This window comes from Leptodactylus fuscus, chromosome 2 (assembly GCF_031893055.1).
Source record: "Leptodactylus fuscus isolate aLepFus1 chromosome 2, aLepFus1.hap2, whole genome shotgun sequence".
In the NCBI taxonomy this organism is placed as follows: domain Eukaryota; kingdom Metazoa; phylum Chordata; class Amphibia; order Anura; family Leptodactylidae; genus Leptodactylus; species Leptodactylus fuscus.
Window position 1 is genome coordinate 39,494,708 of NC_134266.1, and position 26,398 is coordinate 39,521,105.

The 26,398-nt window shown below is 43.2% G+C and overlaps 1 protein-coding gene across 1 annotated transcript; it reads left to right on the forward strand.

Annotated features, from left to right (window-relative positions):
- The first annotated feature begins 4,426 nt into the window (after positions 1-4,426).
- Positions 4,427-26,398, forward strand: LOC142194474 (protein ABHD15-like). Its single transcript, XM_075263621.1, has 3 exons — positions 4,427-5,029; positions 15,504-15,856; positions 25,647-26,398. The coding sequence occupies exons 1-3, from the start codon at positions 4,499-4,501 to the stop codon at positions 26,185-26,187; spliced, it is 1,425 nt and encodes a 474-aa protein (XP_075119722.1). The 5' UTR covers positions 4,427-4,498; the 3' UTR covers positions 26,188-26,398.

Sequence of the window (26,398 nt, forward strand, 5' to 3'; positions counted from 1 at the left end):
ACTGCACATGTCCTGGTCCCCTGAGAAACCCCTTTATTGGCATACCCCTTTAACAACTGTAATTAGTTCATTGCCTGGGGAAGAAGGGGACAAGTGCCACATTCAGTGTCAGTGACAAGTGGTCTCACAGTTCGCACTTGTAACACTTTTCACGGGCGCTGAATGTGGCACTTGTCCCCCTTCCCCGGGCAGCAAACTTATTATAATTCTTGGAAGTGACTGAGAAACCTCCCAGATGAAAGAGCAGCAGCTGCCAGCACAGTACTATGTGTTGTACAGCTTGTCTTGCTCCTCTCCACGTCTCCCCAACTGCTCAGGGTCCACTCTTTCTGCGCTACTCCACAAAATGGATCCCCCATAAGCCCTCCCTGCTTGCTGCGGTGATAGGTCTCCGCCCCCAGCGTCAGGCAGCACACTGAGGGAGGAGACATATTCAGAAAGGTCCTCTTCATCTTCAGCCTTTGTGGGGGTAAAAGGAGAACACCACTAAAACTATAAATAGGTCACCAATGGCCAGACTGTTTACTTGTCTGGGCCAAGCCCCCTCCACCCACAGTTGGGGCCTGGAACCCAAGCTCAAGACTCAAAAAGTAAAAAATTATTATAATTTTTTCTGCATGTTTTCTAAGGCAGGCGGCTGCACGGACCCCCTGATGTGACGGGCCTGTGGCAGCTGCTACCTCTGCTATCCTGGTAGTTACGCCCCTGCCTGGATCTTTTACTGTAGAGTTCTTTACTGTACTGGTAAATACAGCAGTACAGCAGCACATGTACACAGAGGTAATGAAGGGTTCCCCAGGACCTTGACAACATCTGCTGCTGCAATGGATGCGATTCCTGCCCCCTTAAATCAGTATGACCACTAGCTGGGCCTGGCTCGTGGTTCCATGCTTAGGGGTTGCCAAGATGCCTATCCTCCTCAAGCTGAGTTGTGTGTACCACCTTAAGAGCAGCTACACGGGTACCTCCTCCAGATTATCAGTAATAGAATGGGTCCTTTTTCTGACATGGGTATCTTAGGCAACTCCTGATGTCATTTGGGGACACCATGGCACAACTCTGGTATGTCTAGTAACAGCCATTGTTTGGTCCAGCCTACAGAAATTTTCTAAAGGAATGATCGCACAATGACCTGCATCAGTCTACAGCCCCGTTCCCACGTAGTAACGCACAGCTCATTCTGACAGGTAAACACAGTGAGGACTTGAAAATAAAATCCCATTGACTTCAATGGGTTCCGTTTAAAGCGCATAATACATTGAAATCAACGGGTTAAAAAGCCTCCCGTGTTCAATGTGTAGCACGCGTAAGCCAGCACCCATTGAAGTCAATGGGATTCTGTTTTGAAGCACTCATTCTGACAAGTGTTTACGTGTCAGAGTGAGCGGCGCATTACTCCGTGGGAACAGGGCCTAAGGAATCCATACCATTCCACATATTACACAGTGCAAGCCATATATCACCACAGTACAATGTGCAATAAAATCTGAGTAATAATGGCTACAGTAAGCCAAGCCATGTCATAGTGTGCTGAGGTCCCTCCCTGTCTATCTAGGGGACTATTGTGTGAACTAAAGGTAGAACAGCCAATGAGTTAAAGGGATGGTTAAAGGGATGGTTTTATTGCTTACTTTTCCCCGGGTTTCCACAGGTTTTCAGTCTAGTTCCGACCCAGGTCAGCACTTGACCCCTGAATTGTTCTGCCTCCTTCTCTACCTTGTTTATAGGTAGTTACTTGTATTATGGGGTCAGGCTTTACAATTATAATGATGTATTCAGCCATCCGCCATAATACAGATAACTAGTAGTGAACATGGAAGAGGAGGGAAGATGTGGAGTCACCTGGGCTTGGAACCAGCCTGGAAATCCATGGTGTGCCCGAAATAAAACTCAGGCAAAAGAAGTAATGAAACCCTCACTGGTAAACCCCTTGACTCTATGGTCCCACTCATTGCGATTTTTCCCCCAGCGCTTTTCATGGAAAGTCTGCAGAAGTTTCCTCTGTGGACTTTTTGCTTCCATTATACCTATAGGGAGCCTTTGGTGTTCCTGTAGGTATAACTGACATGCTGAGATTTCCAAAACTGCAGCGATTTTGGAAATCGGATCGTGTCTGCTGCACGTACTTTTCCATAATCTGCAGATGGGTTTCCCTAGACACTTTGCAGTGACTTTAAAAAGCTACGTTTTTTTCCGTGGCATTTCCGCCACGGACATACTGTGCCATTTCCACCGCATGGGGCCTCGGCCTGAAGGTGTATCTGAAGCTTGCTACTTTTAACCTTTGTAATGTACCTGCTATTGCAGTTTCTGCAGCCAAACAGTCACTGAAATGGCAATTCTGCCTAGATGTGTAGTTTTGAAGGAGTGAATCTAAGCTGAATGACAATTTATTTAGGCTAAGAACACAAGTTGCAGAAAAGTTTTGTTTTAATCTAAGCCAAGATTGGCTTCAAAAGGAATAGAAAATATAAAGGAACTAGGAACTACTTATACTTTCCCCTTCTGCTCAATACAGTCTTGGCTTTGACTCAAAAAAAAAAAAAAAACCCAGCAAAATCTGCAACAACAACAACATAAAAACTTTTTTCAGAGCGTGACCATGAAACTGGATGTTCTAGATTTACCGGCCTGAACATCATGCCAGGAGACTCCTAGGAGTATAGTTATCTATGATGCTATGAGTCCTGGTGTATACTGTCCAATACTATAATCACTGCAGGACAGTATGTCGCTAGTAGCATAGATAACCATACAAGAAGTGCGGCTCCTGGCATGATGTTCAGGCCGGTAAATCACAAAATGTTCATTATTTTTCTGGTTGTGTGAATTTTTTATGTATTGTGCCAGTTTTTTTTACTGTCAGTGAATAAAATAGGTGAACTTCGTTGGTGTTTTTTGACCCAACCCACTTACCCATTTATAACGTCAATGAAAATGATACATCACCCAAAACAGGGTTAGCTACAGGATTGTCTAGGACTTTGGGAAACAGAGCCTTAATGGGCCCCTTCGTGGCAGCAGTGACGCAAAATATACCCGAAATTGAAATTTTGTCGCGGTAGCTTACTGTAATGCTGTATGCCTTCTGTAACTTTTGATCTTGCACTGCAAAAATCGAAAGCCACGGGTGAAATTCGAAGCTATAATTAATGTTCCGCCACAAATTTAATGATCCCTTAATCCCCCATAAATGGATAATGGCACCCTTATGCCCCCCCCCAGTACAATGACCTCCTTATACCTCATATAATCCCTGCATACAGTACAATGGCCCTTTTATGCCCCCATACAGTAAAATGCCCCCTTATACTCCCACATAATTACTCCTTTATACCCAATACAATACAATTACCTCATTACCTCAGAAGCGCTCATTGCCGAACTTGAGTGGGATCCCCAGGTGCTCTGCGTTCCAGCATCTACCCAGGTTTGCTAGGTGGTGGTATCGGCCCTGACCCCAAAAATAGACATTTAAAACTGATCCCATCAGAAAAGAGACAAATATGGGACATGTCCTATATAACCGACATTATTCTCTGTTGTGTGCATGGGACCACGTGGTGCAGATGAAATGCAAAAAACTGCATTGAACAAAGTTGCATGTAGTTTAGAAGCCTTTTGGGTACCACTAGAGGGATATCAGTAAGGCTAGGGTCACACCTGTGCCTCTTTACCGTTCAGGGATTCCATCTCCAAAATGATTGGAAAATGCAGAGAGAAAAGTCCTGCAAAGTGGGACTTTTCTCTCTGCATTTTTCCGAATTTTTTGGGTGTAAACCAGACGGATACCATTATAGGGGTCCACGGGTTTCTGTGGTTAATTGTTTTTTAAGCAAATTAGGTTTCTCAAGCAGACCCAAGGAATGGAAAGCTGAACACTATTGTGAACCTAATGTAACAGCAAAACTTGACTGCCTGTAATGATATCCAGTTGAAATTCATCTGCATTTCACAAAAATAAAAGCTTTGGTGGCCATAGCTGCATCCAGGAACCCCCAGAATCTCACCACCCTTTCCCTGGTGCAGTGTAATTTCCCAGGTGAAACACATTTATATAACATGCTTCACTTGTAAAATAAATAAATTGCACCAAGAGCTGCAATAAAACCTCAGGCAGTTATTTCCTATGTAGTTCTAATGAAGTTCCTATTAATTACACTGTGTGAATACAACCTTAGGAGGCTCATACAGGTGATCCATAGACTTCTAATGTATTAACTCAGCTGCCAGGCTGTATGTGCTGTTCCAGGATTATGTCCCACAACTCTCTTTCCAGCAGGATCCGCACAGCACCTGGCAGATCCTCAGTCTACCCTATATTTATGCCATCTAGTCTGGAGTATTTCAGAGATATGAGCCTTCCTCTGCCTGCAGTGGGGAGTGACCACAATAATAGGTTATGTGAAGTCTGCTGCTCCCCTCCCTTCACTTGTACACAGTGCAGAGAGTGTCAGTGAAAGCATTGCCTCCCTGACTGTGCACTGTGAGGATGTGAATGTCAGCTCCTGCACTACCACCAGCAGCAGCACAAGGACTGAGGCACCTTGCACCTCACACCTCCTTCCAGGCTCCTTCAGCTTCTTATACTGCAATGCTAGGATGGGCTGCCTCTCTAGGCACTCTCCTGCTCCTACTTCTCTGGTCCTGTAAGAAATGCTTCACTAGTAGTTTCTCCTCAGTTGTGGATAAAGGTGAAGAAGACTATAAACTGATCTGCAAACCTTCAGCTTTGGCAAACTACCTGGTGAAGCAGTGCAGGAGCTTCGGGAGTTACTCTCGTGTCAGGTGGCTGTGGAGGACCTTCCCCACCCTGCAGACTTTGGTTGGGGTGCTGGGACCTGTGGCTAATGGGGTACACTTTGTTAGAGAGTATCTACAGCTGAGTGATGAGGGGCTGGTGGCTCTGGACTGGGCGGTGAAACCTGGACAACAACAGAGGAGAAGAAGGGCATCCAGTAACTCCTCTGTGCCCATTCTGCTGGTCATCCCAAACTCTTTTGGCAAGATCACTAGAAACACCAGTAAGGTAATAATAAGAGGGGCAGTGTAAGGTGCTCATACAGGAAGGGGTTAAAGATGATTTATATACATGTATAGTGAGACATGAGTAGTATACAATGTTCTACTAGTCCTGACGTAAGCTGCAGGTGAGATAACTGTATTGCTGGGGGTATAATTAGTTACCCAATATTGGGGCTTATACAGATGTAGCAGTTGTTGCAGCAAGAAATGTAGTTCTGGGGGGCCACACGGTGGCTCAGTGGTTAGAACTGTACCCCTGCAGCACTGGAGTCCTGGTGTTCAAATCCCGCCAAGGGCAAAAAAACCATCTGCAAGGAGTTTGTATGTTCTCCCCGTGTTTGCATGGATTTCCATCCCATATTCCAAAGACATACTGATAGGGAAAAATGTACATTGTGAGCTCTATGTGGGGCTGACAATCTACATAAAAAAAGAAATGTAGTTGTGTTTGAGTTTATCCTTATGCTATGGTCATATCTGTGCCAGTGTAGCCGGAGGACCAGAACAACGGGCACAGAGCCTGCTAACATAGTGGAGACTGATGGATCCCATTGAGTATAATATGGGATCCATTACGTGTTTGTTGTTTTTAACTGAAGGCGCAAGACGAAAAAATGTGTGCGTAGTATTTTTTCGTACGGCGCTTTAGGTGAACGCTGCAATGGAGTCTCCAGAGACTACGAAGCAGATGTGAATGTAGCCTTCGACTAAGGCCCCACGTTGCAAAAACGCTGCAGAAAAACGCTGCATTTTACAGTATCAGCAAAATGAATGAGATTCTGGCTAATCCCATCCACACATTGTGCGAAAAAACGCTCTGGCAAAATCTGTGTTTCTGAAAATCCCAGCATGTTAATTTTACCCGCAGGAACGCAAGATAGATTTAATAAGGGAGAAAAACTAGCGGAAAACGTAATAGAAATACCGTGGATAAACTGCGATGTTTTTTTTTAGCTGCAGTCAGCTATGTGAGGCCTTTGTGATTTTTCTTTTTTTTTTTTTTTCTTTTAAATTTTATAAACCACAGTGGTTACTTGATCAAAATCTACCATTTGGGGATCCGTAGTGTTCCAGTAGCTGGACCCCACTCATCAGATTCTTGTAACTTTTGCTTAATAGGGTCAGGTTTACACCGCAGATCTGTCTAAAAGTTCTGCAACCCTTACTTTTTTCTGCGGTGAAATTACTTAAAGAGAACAGACCCCCATTTTAGTCAGTGTGGTCCCTCCAGCGCCTTATGTGTAAGTCATAGAACAGATCCATATTTCCATATTTCTTTTGAGCCTGCTCTTAAAAATAAATAAATAAAATGGACACCAGACAGGTCCCATGATAGACAATAGGGCTCCCCGGGATCCATTGCTATCCATCATTTGATGGACCTTTTTTCAGTTAGAACGATGCAGGTGTGAACTGAGCAGAATATGGAAGAAAAAGGCACTGAATCTGGAACCTGGTACAAAAATATTAATTCAGCTCACCCAATTTTGACTGAAACTTTTGCACCCCAGAAGATAATCTACTGCCAAATGCTGCAGTTCTTAAAAGCACTTACCTCTCCTATGTGGAATATGAGTGCATTATTCCCGTCATCGTGAACCATGCAAGTGCCTTCTGACGTGCACCCCCTTTTTTCCCAAACTAACAGAAGTTGTCATAAATAGTGGGGAAGAAGGGTTGATAGTATAGACCCGTGATGGCGAACCTATGGCATGGGGGCACCCATCTGTGGAACAGTTTATACTGTGTGGGGATCACTGTGGAGCAGATTGTATTGTGTGGCAGCCACGATGGGGCATATCGTACTGTGTGGGGGCGCTTCACTATTTTTATCACACAGTATCTGTTTTTATAACTGACATAATATTATTACAAAATTATCAAAATTTTTGGTTGCAAGTTGCACACAACTTTGCCATCATAGACTGCAATGCAAGTCGTGTATGACTTGTGACTTGCCAGCGGCCTGTCTGTGATTTGACTAAGTACATCTTCGGCCTCTAGGACAACTAGGTCAGTATTTTCCATCAGTGTTTGAACGCCACAACCTGAAGAGTATCATGGAAAGATATGTAGTTAGTCGATATTTTGGATCCACTCCATGTTCTGTTTTACAAATGCAGATGCTAAGTATTGACCATAATTCTGCCATGTTGATGTTTTGTAATCCCAATCCTCCAGGAAGCTGTTCAGGCAAATCTGCATCGTCCATGTAGTTTAGCAGATTTTTGTTCTGGTTGTTGTTTTTTTAGGATGTCTGCCATGTAATGAATTAGAGGAGCGTTACTGCATCTAACTGACCATGGCAGTGGTTTAACCTACTGACACCACAGCCCTGGTAAATAATGTTGTGGCCTACTTGTGCTATTGGTCCTTTTCTCCCTAAGGGTAAGTTCACACAGGGTTTTTTGGTCAGGATTTTGAGGCCGTATCCGCATCAAAATCCTGACCAAAAAGACGGCTCCCATTGAAATCAATGAGAGACAGTCAGTTCTTTTTTCCGGGAGCTGTTTTGTTCTGACTCACGGAAAAAGAAGCGAAATGCTCATTGTTTCAGGCGGATTCGCCTCATGGCATCCGCCTGAAGACACTCCCTCCCAACTAGGCCCATTCATTTGGGCCTAATCCGGAGCGGAGTGCGTGACTGCATCCAGTCGCAGCTACCCGTATTTTGGACCAGAACCTGAGGCGGCCTCTGCCTCAGGTTCCAGTCCAAAATTCCCCGTGTGAACTTACCCTAAAAATGCAATCTTCTGGGAACAATACCTACTACAAGCCAGAACCCTGAAGACCACACCTATGATCCCTAAAATCAGTTTACTGCTAAGGCCTGGTTCACATCTACGTTCGGTATTCCGTTCGGGGAGTCCACATGTAGACCCCCCGAACGGAATACCTAACGGATTGGAAAGCAACGAGTTTATGAAAGCACACGGACCCCATAGACTATAATGGGGTCCTTGTGTTTTCCACACGGTGTCCGCACAAATCATGTTGAGAGAAAAGTGCTTCATGAACTACTTTCTTCTCTGCATGACTTGACAGGGTGCAGAAAACACACAGACCCCATTATAGTCTATGGAGACGATACGCTTTCAACGCTCACAGCTTGTCAATGTGTTCGGTATTCCGTTCGGGGGGTTCCCATGTGGACTCCCCGAATGGAATACCAAACGCAGATGTGAACCAGGCCTAAGGCCCCACGTTACGGAAATGCAGCTTTTTGAGCCAAAGCCAGGAGTGGATTGAGCAGAAGGTAGACGTATAAGAGCTTGCTATATATTTCCCATTCCTTTTGTAACCATTTATGGCTCTGGTTCTAAAAAAAAATTGCAGCAAAATCTGCAACAAAAATAAGCTGCGTTTCTGCTAAGTGGCGCCTTTCCCTATGTTATTCATCTTTTAGTGTTTTTGCCAGTGTATTGCATCAGTGATTGTAAGCAAAAATTACAGTTGAAGACATAAATTTTGATACACATGAGACATTAAACCTCATACTTGGTCACTCCAGTATCTTTGGAAGGAATATCACAGAGCCCTGACTAGAAAATATAAGGGCAGATCTGAAAAAGCATGTATGAGCAAGGAGGTCTACAAACCAGTTCTGCTGGAAGGAATGAGCCAAAATTCCAACTACTTACTGTGAAAAGCTTGTAGAAGACTACTGAAAGTGTTTGCACGTCTATGCGCGTGCAAAAAGACGCACGTTATACAAACATGCCATTGAACTCAATGACTAACTACATTTTACACGTGTAAAATGAACAAAAGGAGCGGAGCGTCTGCAGATTACACGGAGCGTAAACTCCGTGTGAAGGGGCCCTAATTCACACCAATGTTAGAAATGGCTGTTTTTAGAACACATTGATCAGAATTTGCATCTTCACATGTCCATTTTATTGACATCTGCTTTAATGGATTAAATGTCCTAGTTTTTCTGTTTTCATAGATTTCTCAATAGAATCACATCTATGAAGGATCTGTGAAAACCAAACCCCTACAATCTCTATTTTTCACAGCAGATTTCATCCCATTGTCTAAATCTTTCCATTGTATCTTTTCTGTTTAGAGTCTCCATTCCTGATTTTGGCGTGCAGAAACTGATTCGAAACCTGTGTGAATAATGCCTAAGGCATTGAGCAAAGATATTTATGAAGTACCCAAACATGTTCATATGCAATGGCTACTATCCCCCCAGCTCTAGAGTTATGTGAATAGGCTGGCATCCTATGTACAAAAGTCCTTTTTTTTAATTCTAGATAACCCTTTAAAACCGGGGTCCCCATGTGGCATAAACACCATGGTGTTTTACAGTCCCTGTAAAGTGGATGGGATTATAGTGAATACCAGCCACACATTGCAGAAAAATCAGCACGGCAGAAATGCTGTGATTTCCAAAACCGTTGCGGATTTGGAAACTGCAGCATGCCAATTATACCTATACGGAAACCACTGGTGTCTCCATTAGTATAATGGAAGCAGAAAGTCTGCAGAGGAAACCTCTGCAGAAACCTCTGCAGACTGTGAAAACTGCGATATGTTTCCACCATGTTTTTTCCTACTATGCTTTGTCACTGTGGCCCGCTACGTGGGGCTTTAGCTTAAAGGCTAAGGACCCACGTTGTGGAAACGCAGCATTTTTTGTTGTAGATTTTCTCATTAGCTGTGATAAGGGGAGAAAAACCGCAGAGAAAAACAAGACAAAAAGCGTTGCATTAAAAAAAAGGAATTTGTTCCACGTTTTTTTTAGCTGTGTTCCGTAGCATGGGGCCTTAACCCTATGGTTAAAATTGACAAGAGACTTATTAGAGGGAGGATTTATTATAGGGCGCTGTTCGTCACTGTATATCACGCTAATGGCCGTCATAAACCGAATTGCACCCTTGTGCCATCTAATGTGTTATTAGCAGTAGTTGCTATTTTATGGCTAGGTAATACTGTCCTATATTTAGTTGCTAATAACAGCTTACTTAGGGTTTGGCTCATAAACCTTAAAAAATCTCCCAAAAAGACAGGTTCTGTGTCCGTCAAGGAATTGACATGTCAGATTCTCAACTGAGCTGCCTGATCTTGTTATTGGTTTATGAGCTGCCTTGTTCACTGTAGTTGTTCCCTCATGACTTTGTTTATTTGCAGTAACACAAATGTATTTTTGTAGTTTTGCAGCTTTTTCCAACCTCGCCACTATATCTGTCAGCAACATACCACAGGCAAAGTAGACCTGTCATCACCATATAAACCACTCATGACTGTCAGACAGACGAACTAGCAAGGAGTTAACTAAAGTGAATTTACATTAAAGCTGTCAAGGATGGAAAAAGTTATTTTAACTGTTTGGGAACCTGGTCAGTGTCCATGACATTAACACTTTGAGGGTCAGACTTTAAGAGGGTGGGGGGAGGTTGGCAACTATTAAAAAACCTGCTATTACGTGTCCATGTACTGCACTCTCACTATTTTCATGATTTCTGTTTCCTGATAGTGATTGAAATCTATACAATCTCATTACTGAGAATTGACTATTGCAACTTGTCTAGGTTTCATCTGCGAACTAAATACATCAGCAACGCAAATCTCTTCTGTCCTGATAGTTTCCTACACTTACTGATAGACAGGTACATTTGGGCTGATGAGTGTCTGATGCTGCATGATAAATATGGTGTATCTATCAGTCCGGCGTGCACCGGCCTTAACATCATGCCGTAAGCGGGAATCCTAACATTATAGTTATCTGCTGTATTTCACTGGGAGACGAGAGCAGCATAGATGACTATTATGCTAGGAGTCTCTCTCCCGACTTGTCGTCATACCGGTGAATCTGGTGTATGCAAGGACCAACATTCACATTTGAAACCTGATAATATGAATGGAGCCTAAGTTTATACCACCTATTAGCTGGTTTGGTCAGAATTTCGCTTATAAACTTTTGGGGAAATCTGGTGCATTAATGCTAAATCACCATAAAACCATGCGCCTCTCCTGGGGAAATATTTTGTCTAAGGCTGGTTGCAGACAATCGTGCTGCAAACGGCCGGCCATGATTTAAAAGCATGGGGTGTTCAGCTGTGCGCCGTCCGTGCACGGGCCGCGCTTCCGTGACTCCTTTCATTAAATGAATAGGGGCCATGGGTCACAAGATAGGACAGGTCCTATTCCTGTCCTATCTGATGTTGCCCAGACTGTCGACCCGCGCACAGGACTGTGGTTGTGTGTATGGCCCATAGAAAAGAATGGGACCGTGTTCCACCCATGAAATACACGGACAGAACACTGATCAACACCACGGTTGTTTGCAAGGGGCTTTACACTAGATGCAAAGATGTGATAATTTGCACCAGATTTTGGTGTATTTTAAGCTAAGATCAAGTTGCAATCAGAGTATCCCCGTGTCCTGAGTTCAGATTGTTTACATCAGAGATTGGATACAATCGTTGCCAATGTTAGACCAGGGCGCTGCGTAACGTAAACGCAGGAAAAACCGCAGAGTTTTACAGTAACTGCAAAGTGCATGGGATTCTGGATGTGAGTCGGTGTCTTGTTTGCAGACCTATCACTGTTTTTGTCTATATCCATATAACCTGTTAGGAGCAAAGACAATGCCTTCATTGATCCAAAGAGCTAATGTGTATATTGCTAAAATAAATAGCAATAGCTTGCCAATGGAGGAACCAATACACAAGTGAAAAAACACAGTTTGACTTGACGGTTACGCTGGACAGCCATGCTGCAGATTTTCTGCACAGTTGCAACACAGTACATTGGAGTCAAACATGTGATATCTATACTTCACAGTTTTCACCCTTTGTAATGCTTTAAGCAATGAAAGCTGCAACAAATTCTGCATGATTTGGTGCTTTTTTTTTTTTTTTTGCCTGAAAATAATTTTTTTTTCCCCTGCATGTCCGTGCAAAAAAAAAAAAAACGGTTACCCCACGAAGAGGCCGCATATGGACATCGGCGGTTACCTTTAAAAACCCATTTAAATGACTGGGTTTTAAAGCTGACTGTCAGCAAGCCATCCCCTGTCCAGTGTCCCCAGGGTTTAGGACAGAAACCCCGGGGCGGACAGCGGCGGTAGTGTGAATGCCCCCTTAGCCTTACAAGGCGTTCACCCAATTTTAATAGTTAACTCCTATCCACAAGGTAGGGGATAACCTGCTGATTAGCAAGGATCATATGCTTGGTTCCAGTAGGCATAGAGGTCCCTTTCCTCCATCCAAAAGGGGCTGAATATGCACAATGGTGCCATAGCACTGTACTTAGCTATCTCTAGTGGTTCTATGATGAACAGGGCAGCAGTGTGAATGCTCATCCTGCTGCTTTATTTGGACTGTGGAATGGGACCACCACTTTCACGATCAGTGGTCTGACCCCCCACCAATTCTGTAGATAGGGGATAACATTACAACTAAGTCAACCCCTTTAACAATGACTTTGGAAAACCATAAAACAATCTCTTGTGTTTTGTGTCTGGATGTAAGAAGAGCATTTCAGTTCACTGACAGCAAGCAGAGATCTCGGCAGGATAGAAATATTAACGTCGACTGTATGTCAGTCTTTCAGGTGATGCCTGAAGCTCAGCAATGGTCAAAAAAAGTGAATTGCCAGTTGTATAATGTTCCATAATGTAATAAAAAGACCTGGCAGAGAGCAGCAAAAAACAAGGCTGCTCGGTCCTGGATACTACACCAGTTCAGGGCACTGTACGGCCCCAATCTCTGCAAAGAAAAGAGGAAGTGTCGGCTTCCAGAAGTGCAGCACCACAAGTCACTTTCCTCTCTGCAAACAGTTTTATTGTACTTACAAAATATCAGAGATAACAAGTATATAAAGTGACAGCATTAGGAACACCTAACTTTGCCCCATGGCGTTGCTTAACACACGTTTTGCCATCTCAGCTTCTTAGTATTCAGACACAAACCTCTTATACAACTGTCAGCATTAAAATGAATAAAGAGGGATCCTAATAAAACCAATAAATTGTGGGAGTTTGCATGAGCCCTAAAAAAAATTGCACCAAGATTGATACTAGTGCAAAAGATCTGGTGCGTAGTCCTGTTTTTGTAACCCTTGTTGTGATATAACTAATAAATTGTTCAAAAGAGGAGAAAGATATTGTGAAAAATAATCCCGCCTGCGCCTTGTGGTTTACGACATGCGGCTTTGATACCTATTGTAGATCGTCACTTCCTTTCTAAGATTATTTTCAGAGAATGGAAGACGCTTATTATTTTAAGGTGATTATTTTAAAATCGGAAATCTAGAAATATTAGTCCCATTCCAGTTGTCATCCTCAGAATTCCAAATCCATACCATAGATATGCAGGAAAGTAGAAAATGTGATTAATACCGTCATATGAATAGGAGTATCAATAAACCTAATCCCCCCCAAAAAAAACAAGGTTAAGGGTGCTATACTGATGACATGAATAATAATGACTTCTATAGCAAAATCAATAGACATAACAGAAAAAGCAGATAACTATGGTACAAAAAAAAGAAAGGAGTCTTTCTCACTGCCACAAAGCCTGGCCATGTACATTAGATAGCTGTTGGAGAGGAGCAGGCCCATCAGCAGTATATTTTTCTTAAAGCGACTTCTCACAAGGTCCAGCTAGATCTGTACAGTTGGAATTTTTTCTCTAGCCCCCACCATTCCTGAGCAATCAATGCTGTTAGTTTTGGTGCCTGATATGCTATTTATGCTCTGTACTGTCAGGAGAGCGGTGTCAGGCAGGAACAGGAAGGGGTGGGATTCTGAGCTCTGACACTGGCTACCTGGTACTCTGAATCGCACACCCCCTGCCTGACCCTGCTCTTCTGACATTACAGAACTTAAATAGCACATCAGGTATCAAAACTAACTGCACTTCTTGCTCAAGAATGGTGGAAGCAAGAGAACAAATTCCAACTGTGCTGGAATGCTAAGAACTGGAATTGGTGAAGGTGGTGAAAGATCCTTTTAAAGAACTATAGGGTAACATGTTGAAAATCCAACTGCCCAATCCTTTTTCCTCCGATATTTGCCATTGGAGACAAGAGACATGACTCGGGGAGGTGGAATGTAGTTCCACTCCGGGTAAGTTAGTAGATGACCAGCTTACCACCTGATCATATTCCCCAGCCCACCTAAATAAAGACTCACACAACTGAATGGATTTAATTTGGCCGATTTATTAACATATAAACACAAGTCTCTTTAAATACTGTACAACAAACTCCGCTATAACCAGGCGGTGTAAGTACCCACCCAAATTATACCCGTATTAACAGTACCAAAATATTAACCCCTTATAAAGTGCGTAAAACCCCCAACCTATCCCACCGAGGGGATAGGAAACAACCTCCAATCTGCCCAGGTACAAAACCCCACCTCGGGTAGGCCTTAAAACTATTTGTCATAACCTAAACCTGAGACCCCAAAGGGACCCAAGCCCAACTAGGGGACACCCCTGGCTTCAACCTCCCCCACCAGGAACCCCATACCACAGATGAGGTCCTAATAAACAGGCTTCTAACCCCACCACCCCCCAGGCAAACATCAACTCGACAAATACAAACTAAGTAAGGGAGGGTGGGCAACTTCCTCGCTGCCAACTGCCACACTGGCCACACCTTGCCCATACACCCCTAAATCACCTCTGACCCTGCCCCTATTTTTCCCACTCTTGTCACTATTTGTTAACCCCTTACATTCCCTAATCCTCCCCCCTGTCATGGCGTCCCTATTCCCCAGGGCCTAGGGCCTTGTCTAAACTGTAAGTATTAGATGGTTGTCCAGGCCTGAACACAACTTTCATCTAATACGTGTAGCCATTTAAACTGAACATGCACAGCCATTATAGTACCAGAAATTGCTCATACTGTGCAGAGAAAACAACCACATGCTTCTGGCATATAGAAGGTAAATGCTTATGTAGTAAAATTGTGGCAATAAAACCATCATTAGCAGGGACAGGTAAGACCTGCTCTTCCCCTTTTACAGTTCTGAATGTCCTTGTTGGGTCACAGGTGACCAGGATGTCCGTTGGAACCATAAACCAGGGAACTGCGACCTGACGTTGCTACAGTCCATATTGCATACCATAGTGCTGGAGTGCATGGAGCTGTGGGAGACAAACAATGAGTAATGTTTTATGTAAGAAGAGAACATGTTTTCAGTATGAGCTAGCTGCATTGTAAGAGTGTCAGAGTATTTTCTTTGTAGATTGTGAATGTTTCAGAGCAGGAAGTATGTGGTTACGCGGCTGGCTCGCCAATTGTGCATCAGCAGAGCGTTGATCGTCAACTTATTTCTGGCTGTGGCTAAGCTATGGAGGATGAAATGTAGGGTAAAAAGGCCCATAATTCTTTCATTGCATCGGTTTGTAGTCAGTAAAAAGCCATCCGTTTTGTATCTTCAATCTAACACCTATTAATCCAAAAATGTATTACCGTAGTACTGTGAAATGTAACTGTAGTATCCATTTTATTGACAGATGTGTCACTTGGCCCTCACACATGGGTACCAGGCTGTCATCTTTAATCGTCGATGTCAAAATGGCTGCCCTCTGAGCACAACAAAGCTACAATCTTATGGTGACCCTAATGATCTGCGAGAAGCCATTCGATACATCCGCCATTGTCAGCCTTCAGCTCGACTGTTTGCAGCCGGTGAGGGCACGGGAGCTGGACTTCTCCTGTCCTACCTTGGGGAGTGTGGCTCATCTAGCTACATCACCGCCGCAGGCTGCATCTCTCCTCTCTTTCGCCTTCAAGAATGGTATGAAGCTGGATGTCCATGGTTGTGGCAGGCAGCTTTACTTCTGTACCAAAAGATGTATTTGGGCAGGTAAGTGCGAGTTTGATAGGAAATCAGAAAATATTAAGACTCGTTCATGTTTTCCTAACCCAAACCTCACTGTCCTTCCAGTCTCAACACCTTTAGGCTAAGGCTCCACGTTGTGGAAGTGGTATTGTTTTTGCCTACTGCATTTTGCAGTACAGGATTTTTCCTATAGATTTAATAAGGGATTGGAAACACAGCGAAAATACAATAATAAATGCTGCAGAAAAACGCTGTGTGTTTTTTAGTTGTAAAGGCCACAGAAGTGGCTGTTCATGAACCCAAACCACTCCAAGACATATAATTGGAGTGGTTTGAAATAATAGGTAAGTAAGACATTGCACATAACCACTTTATTTTGCAGGAAGAGTCCTTGGATGTAGCCATAGACATACTATCTCCACACAGTAAATCTTCCTACTTGTCAGTGCACATAAAACCTTTTCCCTTGGCAACTTCCATCTGACGCTAAACTAGAACAACATGCACTGCCTATTGTAAGTCCAGTGGCCCACAACCACCACCAGGAGGCCCAACTCCAGCTGTTTTGTGAACCGCTAGGATTTAATATTCCTCACTCTAAAGAATGTCTGACACTAGGTTCACTCTACTGTTCGGGTTTCCGCTTAAAGTGCAGTTATTTTAAGCGGAAAAGAGGTCACAGTCTCCAAACGTAAGGGTGAACCGACCGTTATATATTTCTTCCAACTTTGTTGCCTTCAAGACCCTTGTCTTGCCAAGAACTGGAACTTGCCAACAAATGTCCTAAACCAAACCATGAATGACAACTCTTAGCACCCATAAGACCCTGGTAAACCTAACCTAGAGAGGGTGGATGGGACAAAACCTTATTGGTGCCAAAATGAACTCATGTCACTTGCTCCCCTGACTAATAAATTGGCCCCCCTCAGAACAATGAAAAACAGGGACTCCCACTGCTCCTCCATTTTCCGTGTTTCAGCCTCTGATGCAATTCGCACAGATCTTGTCTCTTGTCTTGCCATCACCCACAATAAAAATTTCCAGAGCCACAGTGGAGAGGGCAGCGTAAAAACTCCAAATTTTTATGCAAATGGCATTTAAAAAGTCATAAACCCCTGTTTCTTACACCACAAAAGTGGCATAGGAGATTGACTGACAACCGAACTGTTGCATCAAGATTTTATATGGTAAGGGAACTCTGCCAGATTTAGTATTGTTCATAAAGTACAGATACAATGTAATGAAGACATTGGCTAGTACATTCCTGAAATACACAGTAACCAAAAATTTGAGACACAAAAATTCTTAAACTTGGCATAGGGATTTTACAATGAAGACCCGAGAGGTGTTACCATTTTGGTGGAAGTGGGTGGGTGGGTGGGTGGTGGTGGTGGGGGTGACCCTACAGAGTGTATTCAGTGCTTATAGATTCACAATGAGTTGGGGCACAGCCCTTTAATAAGGCAAACGGTGACACCCAGTTGTCAGTGTATTCATATATTTCTAGGAAGAACATCACAAAAATGATCTAGAATGGTTGTTTCATGGGCAACACAAGTCAGGAGTGGTGATGGGTTCCCTTTAACATTAATTGAAAAGGTGATGTTTCCAATATCTACACCCCCTCCTCCAATGCTTAGCATAGTGTCCTTTTCAGACATGGCAGTCTTATTGAAATGTCAATTGTGAAGCAGTTAAGTGACTGACAACATCTCCGACCTAGTTTTCAGCTCTTGCACAGACCGCAGTCTCTGATCCTGTTTGCAGTTCTCCACCACAGACCAGGCCGCAGCACGTTGCTCCTTATGACAATGCAGATATAAGACAGCTGCAGTAAAATATACATAGCTCAGTCTAATAAGGATTGTGTTCTCTGCTTCAGATAAACTAGGGTTGTGTTTAAGTTTGGTCGCCATCCAGGATTTGCAAATACATTGTGACCTTGCAAACTAGATAATAAAATGTGCATAGCACAATGTCTGTTTTGTTCCAAAGAAAATGTCAAAGTCTGATGCATAGAAAAGTCAGAGATGAAGGCATGTGTATGCTGTAAGACCATGGAAATACTTGCTAGGTTCTTTACCTAGAACAGTGGTGGCTACCTGGTGGCCTTCCGACTGGAGGGACTGTCAATGGGGACCGACTGGCATCACAATCCAGCTCCGCACATTGCAGACTTGCAACCTTTACTGGAGAATTACTGTGTATGCCCTATGTACAACCTTTTCATTAAAAAAAAAAAAAAAGGATTGCCTGGGAGTGTTAATAAATCACTTTCCCTGCCAGCCAGACACTTTCTCCAAGAGACACAAAGTCAAGCCTGGGATTAAGTTGAACTAAGCAGCAGTGAACCACAAGCCAGGAAGTCCTGCGTCTGTATACGCAGCTATTAGTTACTGTCAATGCCAGGATTACACCTGCCCGGGAATGAGCAATGTTCCCAAGACAAGTTTTTTGGGTATTTTTTTGCTGGGACAATGGGGTTCTGAATACCCCAATTTTTCATAAGCTCACCGCTTGTCAATGCGTTGGGTATTCCGTTTGGGGGGTCCCTAAGCGGACTCCCGAATGCAGATGTGAACCAGGCCTTGGCATGGACAAAAGTTGTAGATTCCTGCTGCAAAATAATATGATTATTTATAGCTTTATATACAAATTATTATTGCATAATTAATTAGATGATTAGTTTACTTTCATAGGAATTCAATTGCTGGCTTTTTAGTGATTTAGAGGATTTATACTGCTACCAACTATACAGCGCCGCACCTCCCATGAGGTGACCTGAAGCGACCGCTTCAGGCGGCGCTATGCCAGGGCCCTGGGGAGGGCGGCATTTTTGCTTCCCTAAACCAGTCCAGGACAAGCTGTCCTGGACCGGCTTAGCGTCACCGAGCGGTGGATTGGGGAGGCAGCTGGAGCAGCACTGCTCCAGCGGCCTCCCCTCACGCTCAGGCAGAGAGCAGGTCCTCTCCGTGCCTGCTCTCTGCCTGCTAACGCTGCTCCGCCACGCCCCCTTCACTCCACCCCCCCCTTCGCTCGGCCCCCCTCCACTCCTCCCCCTCCTCCCAGGAAGGGGGGGGGGGCGGCTTTCTGCCGTCCGCCTTGGGTGGCGAAAAAGGCAGGTTCACCCCTGCCAACTAACCATGGCTGAAGGCAATTTTTTGGAGGAGTTGGTCTATGGGAAAGTAGAAGAGTTGGAGTCAGTGGTTTGGCCTGCAGACTCTACAGCCCTGACTAATACCACCCAGCATTGTGTCTCACAAGTCTGTGGAGTCGGTGCGTTATTTTTTCACTCTTTGACTCTCGCTCCTTCAAAAATGACGGCCATTTTGGGACAGAAACATTAAAACTCATCCAACTCATGAAAAAAATTGCGATTGAATTCCTAAGAAAGTAAATATACAACGTGCTGTATCACATTACTGATATAATGTAAAATAATGAATCATTTTATGTTGCAGTCAGAGTAACGTGTTTTTTTTCTGACTCCCAGCCCGTACCCTCACCCCTCACCTTTGCAGATCTCTGACAGTCAATGCACATACACTGCCCCTCTGCTTAATGCATCCTCAGGCATGATGAGCAGGAAATTCAGAAATCTTCAGTTTTGTCTCTCCTTGGCAGAGAAGAAACTTAGAATGCACAGCAGCCTCCTCTGCCCCCTGACAAGCGCATTCATTGCGGTATTTTGTGCTTCTCTGTAAGGATTCTGTATCTTACACATAGGGGGGGTCCCACTCTCAAGACCGTCCTTATTGAGACAGAATAGAGAGCTTCTGTGTAAAAGCAGACATTGCAAGTACAAACCATTTGTTAGATGTTGTGCTTGGTTACTTTACATAAGCTTATCAAATAAAACAATATAAAGTGACTTCTATTTGGATTACATGTGACATACATGAGCACTTGTTCAAGTGAATTTATCTGGTGCATGCAGCCTCCTGGGGGGGGGGGGGGGGGGGGTCCAGACCCAGTAGTTCTGTTCCGCTAAGGTAAGTGTAACAGCACTATGTACTTTTGCCATGAATGATATTTATCCACTAGGTTTCCTCTGCAGACTTTCTGCTTCCATTATACCTATAGGAAAACCGCCATAGGTATAATTGACATGCTATGATTTCCAAAACCACAACGTTTTTGGAAATCACAGCATTTCTGCTACGGGTGTTTTTCTGCAATGTGTGGATGGGATTCGCTAGACATTGCATGCTATAATTTAACCTATGATCTACAAGTACACCCAGGTCCTTCTCTTAGCTTTACTCCCCCATATATCCCATGCAGATTATTTTACCCAACTGCATAGCTTTGTTTAGCCACAGTGAACCTCGTTTGCCATGTGGATTCCCAAGTCGCTCTGTAACCTATGAACATTCTCCATAGACTGCATTGTACTACATAGTTTGGTACTGTGCGGTTATAAAGACACTAATATGAATTCCATCGTTTACATCATTAATAAATAAATCAAGTAATAGTGGAGCCAGCATTGAGTCTTGGGGTACACCTATTTTAACTGGAGACCAGTCTGAGCAGCCATCATTGACCACAATCCTCTAGATAAGATCCCAATTCCAATGGCTAGTATACAATACTGCATTTTCCCTGTAGCACATGCTGGTCCCAGATGCCAGAGAAGTCTTGCCAGTTCTGTTCAACAATGGATTGTCTTCAAATAAATGGTACAATAACTGGCAAGTGGCTATGGGGCAATGGGTACGGGCTTTGTCCCTAGTAAGGATAGTTGAAGATGAGCAAACGTGCGCCGACAAATCATATTGTGTCACTGGATGATGAAAATCCGGATTTTTTTTTTTTTTTTCTCTGTAATTTTTCTTATTAAGCTATTTTAATTGTACCATGGTCAATGGTAATATTGGTTGTCAGAAAATCCCTGTACCATGTCATTGCATGTTATTTTACACCCTTCTATAGATGGACTCTGATGCTTTATCTGTAGGATGTAATCCTGTGATTAGGTGACATCGGTGCCAGAGTTTTTTGACCTACCAGATAGTTATCCTAAAATGGGCTCCCACTCCAACAACCTTATGTATTGGACCATAACACCCTTTAAATTGTGGTCCCTTCTGTTGGACTATTATTGTGTTAGAGCCTAGGTCCAATGGAGAATCTTCTGGTACTCTGGTGGGCCAGTCCAATACTGGATACCATCATACATGTCCTATTCTATATTACATGCTGCTGTGCAGACATGTCCTGATATAATACAGTACATGCATCTACAGAAGGAAATGTACGCAACTAATACATGGTTTAGGCAGTCATGGAAATTAGTCGTAATCCAGAGATTTTCATATTGTGACTGGATCCTTTTCTCTCTAGTCAGAAATGCAAACTATACGCAGTGTAAAGCCGCAATGTTTGTATATTTGTAGAACGAATTCAATGGTCTGTGCAACACAAGCGCTCAACAGATAAGTGTTCTTATCCCAGACATCTCATGTTCTGTAAAAGCAGACATGTGAATAAGACCTATGTTTACACTGTCTAGCTATTCTGTAATGTGAATCAGTGTGTACATTGACCCTATACTCACAAATACTTTAAATTCTAAATCGTGGGACATGTGTAAGCCCCGACCCCATTTTAACTGGGAATGTTCCAAACCTACAAAATACATCCTCCTTTCTATTAAATGGAGATTAAACTTTTCAGACAAATTTTGTTTTTCTAGTACTATTTGTATCATTAAGAATTTTGTAATATACTTTACAGATTTTGGCTCCTTTCTGTGAAAGCCTGCATTTTTTTCACTCTTTCCCTTGTTTCTGTATTGAGAGCGCTTTCTCTCTCTCTCTCACTGAATGTTACTCGGTATTGTGTATGGACGGGGCTGTGTAACATGTAAAGGAAATGAGAGAAGGGAGAGTCACTTCAACCAGTTATAGCTGAGACATTAGAACATGTAGAAACATTTGGTGGTGTCCTATGAAGACATTCTCTTCTTTCATATGACGCTAAGGTTGCAATGCTATCTAAACTATTTCCAGTTACATCACTGGTTGAGAACACAGTCGGGATTAGGATATTTATATACAGCTGTATCAGTGGTGTAACTAGGAATGGCGGGGCCCCGTGGCGAACTTTTGACACGCCCCCCCCCCCCCCCGACCGACACCAGCGCCGAAGACCTCAACCGACCCCTCCTCTGCATTCCTGCGTGCTCTATTCTATCACTTAGTGGCCCCTGCACACAGTATTATGTCCCTCAGTGGCGCCTGCACACAGTATTATGCCCCATAGTGGCCCCTGCAAACAGTATTATCCCCCATAGTGGCCCCTGCACACAGTATTATCCCCCATAGTGGCCCCTGCACACAGTATTATCCCCCATAGTGGCCCCTGCACACAGTATTATCCCCCATAGTGACCCCTGCACACAGTATTATCCCCCATAGTGGCCCCTGCACACAGTATTATGTCCCACTGTGGACATCCATAAACAATTATACTCTGGGGTCTTTACAGACCCCAGAGTATAATAATCAGAGACCTGGGGGAATAAAAACCATTAAAAAAACCACTGTTGCTTACCTGTCCCCTGGCTCCTATGCTGTCGGCCGCCGCTCTCGTCCTTCTTTAATGACGTCGGACGTCACATGACCCAGGACGCAGGCCAGGATCATGTGACTTCAGACAACTACCATAGGCCTGAGGCCTGCACGGATCGTGGAGAGGTAAGTAACACTCTTTGTTACGTTCCCTTACCTCTCTCCAGCCGCCTATCATTATACTCGGGGGTCTGAAAAGACCCCCCAGTATAACGATAGCCTTTGCGGGGCCCGCGGTGTCACCGATCCCGGCTCAGCCAGGATTGGTAAGTAAATGGGCCCGTTACCGGCTGGAGTAACTTCAGCCGGTAACGGCCTATTAAAAAAAAAAAAAACGCAGCAGTAACGGCTGTCACTGGGCCCCTAATGTCCCGGGCCCTGTGGCAGCCGCCTCCGCTGCCTCTGCGGTAGTTACGCCTCTGAGCTGTATAATATATATGATATAAAATCCCAATCTCCTCTTTCATATGACACCAAAAGCAAGTTTGTACGTTTTATAACGTCCGAGATATAAGAGACCCTCCCCTACCTTTCTCTACATATTACACAGCCCGTACTCCGTACACAGTAACATTCAGTGAGAGGCAGGAACAGCTCTCAATACTGAAACAAGGGAAAGAGTGAAAAATAATGCAGGATTTCACAGAAAGGAGCCAAAATATGTTAATAAAGTAAATTACAGAATTTATTAATATTAACACAAATACTGCTAGAAAATTGTCCAAAAGTTTAGTTACACTTTAAACTTAAACCTCATCCTTTTTGTGGTCTAACCTTTGGGACACCTTTGTAAAAAAGGAACTATGGGAAAGTATGATAATGTATTACATTTGCCTGTCAGTGTTAAATGAAATTTAATCCGTTACCTTCCTACCTCTGTATAAGAAAGTATTTCCTTTCACCTTGGTTTTAGTTGAAGGGCCAAGGAAAGAATTAATGTACACAAATCTATATACACTCTATATGTATACAAATATCTATATGGTAGATAGGTCATTAAAATGCTAATTTGACCATATTATGAAATATTTTTTAAACTTTGTCCCCAGTATTTTCCTAATGTGTAACCTGCCAACCAATAAACCTTCATTTTTCCCATTTCGGAAGTCTGAGTGATGGCGCTGTAAACAAAGCGAGGGAAGTTATAAAATGTGCAGTTGTGTTGTAAAAGTTCACACAATTGTTTGACACCACGTGGGAAACCTGACAAAGAACTGATTATTTCAGCTCCCTATCACGGTGTGGGACTCCTGTGGTTGCTGACAGCTGGGTTCGAGGAGTAGAGTAGGTCATCATGTAAAAGTGCTCTGAAAAGAAGAACACGACTATATTTCTGTACATTACACAACGTCCACTCCATAGGTGTAATTATTTTGCTGTAATTAAATGGGAAAATATAATTTTGTATTATTTGATAGGAAAATTTATTGTTTTGAGTCATTTTGTGTTTATTGCTAACTGCAGTAAGAATGACTTTCCTCTAGCCTGTAATATGGCTGGATTTCAGATTCATTCTATGCCTGTTCATAGGTTGTATCATCTGGTATTCCAGCTCTACTCCTGCAACACTACACACAGCCTGTAGACAGGTGGGGCACTGTTTCTGGAAGACAGTAGCAAAGTTTTTTTTCTCTAATCCTGGAAACTCTTTGAATGATCTATAACATTTCCGACAACTTAATCTCATAGATCATGCGATTCTGGACCAAAATGTGATGCACTCAATTTAAAAATGTTGCTGTTTTCTGCCTGAAAAACCTCTCTATAGCTTAGGCAGTACATAGCGGGCCACAGCAAAAAAGCGATATGGAAAAAACTGCAGTGGCAACACATTGTGGTTTTTACCCCCCATCGCTTTTCCCAGAAAGTGAAAACTTTCTGCTTCCATTATACCTATAGGAAAACCTATGAGGGTGGTGTCGCCTGCGTTGGACAAGGCTGAATTTTGTTTGACTGTCGCATTCGACACCAGAGAAATTAATTACTTTTTTTGTTACTCAACTTTGCAAATTTAAATTGTGCGGTAAATATTGCCATGTAACTTTATCCTTACTATGGAAGTTCCTTATTTAGGCTCAAGACTAGAACCTAGAGTGGACAGGGAAGGGGTAGGTCTCTTCACACAGTGAATGGGCAGGGAAGGGGTAGGTCTCTTCACACAGTGAATGGACAGGGAAGGGGCAGGTCTCTCCTTACAGAATGCTTACACGCAGCTTTGCTGCTCTGTGCTTCGTGCTCGTACACCTCACAGAGAGGAGTCTGACGTTTCAAACATCTTACAGGTTGCTGTGTATTGTGCACGCCCACTGCAAACTGCGTTCCAACCATAATGGGAATATTAGCAGCAAAAAGAACTGACAAGTCACGATGTATGAAGACTTACACATAAAACAGATTGTCCATTAAGACCCCGCAGAGAGTTTAATGAAAACTCAGGTACCTTTTAAAGGGTTGTCCAGGATTAGAAAAACGTGGTTAGTGCAGGGGTGAAACTACCGGGGCTCAGTGGCAGCCGCTACCACTGCGGATTTTTTATTTTTTTTAATAGGCCGTTACCTATCGATCCCCACTCCTGCACGCGGCCACCGGCTCTTCCCCTTCTGCAGAGATGGCTGTGAACAGGAGCCAGGATCGGTAAGAAAGGCTGCGGGCCCACAAACACTATTGTTATACTCAGGGGCCCATGTCAAAAGTTCAGCAATTCCTAGTTATGCCACTGGGTTAGTGTCTGCTGCCCTTGCTTCAATAGCGCCATACTTCTCCTCCGATAGTGTGTAGTATTGCAATTGATTTCACGGAAGTGATGCTGCAATACCAATCTCCCAGCAGTCAGACACTTGTCATTTACCCTGTGGATAGATAATAAGTTGTAATTCTTGGAAAACTCCTTTAAGCTTCTAAAGCAGACAAGTGTTTTTACTTTCTTTTAAGGATTTTACAATATGCAACATATTAAGCCCTTCGGTCCTGTAAATAAATTTTGCATACAAAAATTTCTGGAGTTCTGGAATTTATAAAAGACACATCAGTTGTAGACGAAACGCCAGGTTGCACAAGCAAATGACATATATAAGAAGTTTCCAGATGTTCATATTGATTTTTGTATCTCGAAAAATCTGCTTATAATAATAAAGGAACATCAAGTGGCGGATGCAACATTTGGTATTTTCCCATGATAATGGTAATTCTCGGTATTTCTATCATTTCCACGTTCTCATTCCATTGCTTTTTCTTTGTAGATATGTCACAGCTCTGGGACAGCTTATAAATACCGAAAGACTTTTGCAGAGTCGAAATTTAAAGGAACTTGAAGAAGCTTTGTTTTGCCAGCCTAAGGTTCCTAATGGTTTGACTTGGGATACTTATTGGGAAAGGAATGACCCTTTAAGAGACGTTGATGAAGTGGCTATTCCCGTACTGTGCATCTGTAGTCAGGATGATCCCATCCGTGGGGAGGCCCAGAGCACTGTACCTGTTGAACTTTTTGAGACAAATCCCCATTTTTTCTTGTTGATGAGCCGTTATGGTGGCCACTGTGGCTTCATCAAAGATGATATGTCTGGTACAATGTGGAGTCACAGTGCGCTACTGGACTTCTTCAAGTCCACCATAGACTTCTTTGCAATGGAAGACAGGCTGAAAGGTCTTTCCAGGAGGAAAGGAACGGTCTCAAACTCCATGACCAGGACACTTCAGGACAGAATCGCCTGCAGAAAAGAACAAAGCTGTCTACACAACATCCATGAAATCTATAACTGGCAGCGCTCCTACACGAGATGACAAAAGATATAAGATGAGGACTTCAAAATGTGTGTTGTTTTTTTACATTGTGATCTAACTTATGTCTCTGTCAGATAGGGAAACTTCATAGACTGTCTAGCCATTTGGGTTTATAACATTTGGCCCTGATCTCGATCTGCAGATTTTAAGAAAATTAGTTGTGCGACTATTAAAAAATACTATAGGAAATTAAAGGCCTTGCCACAGTAAA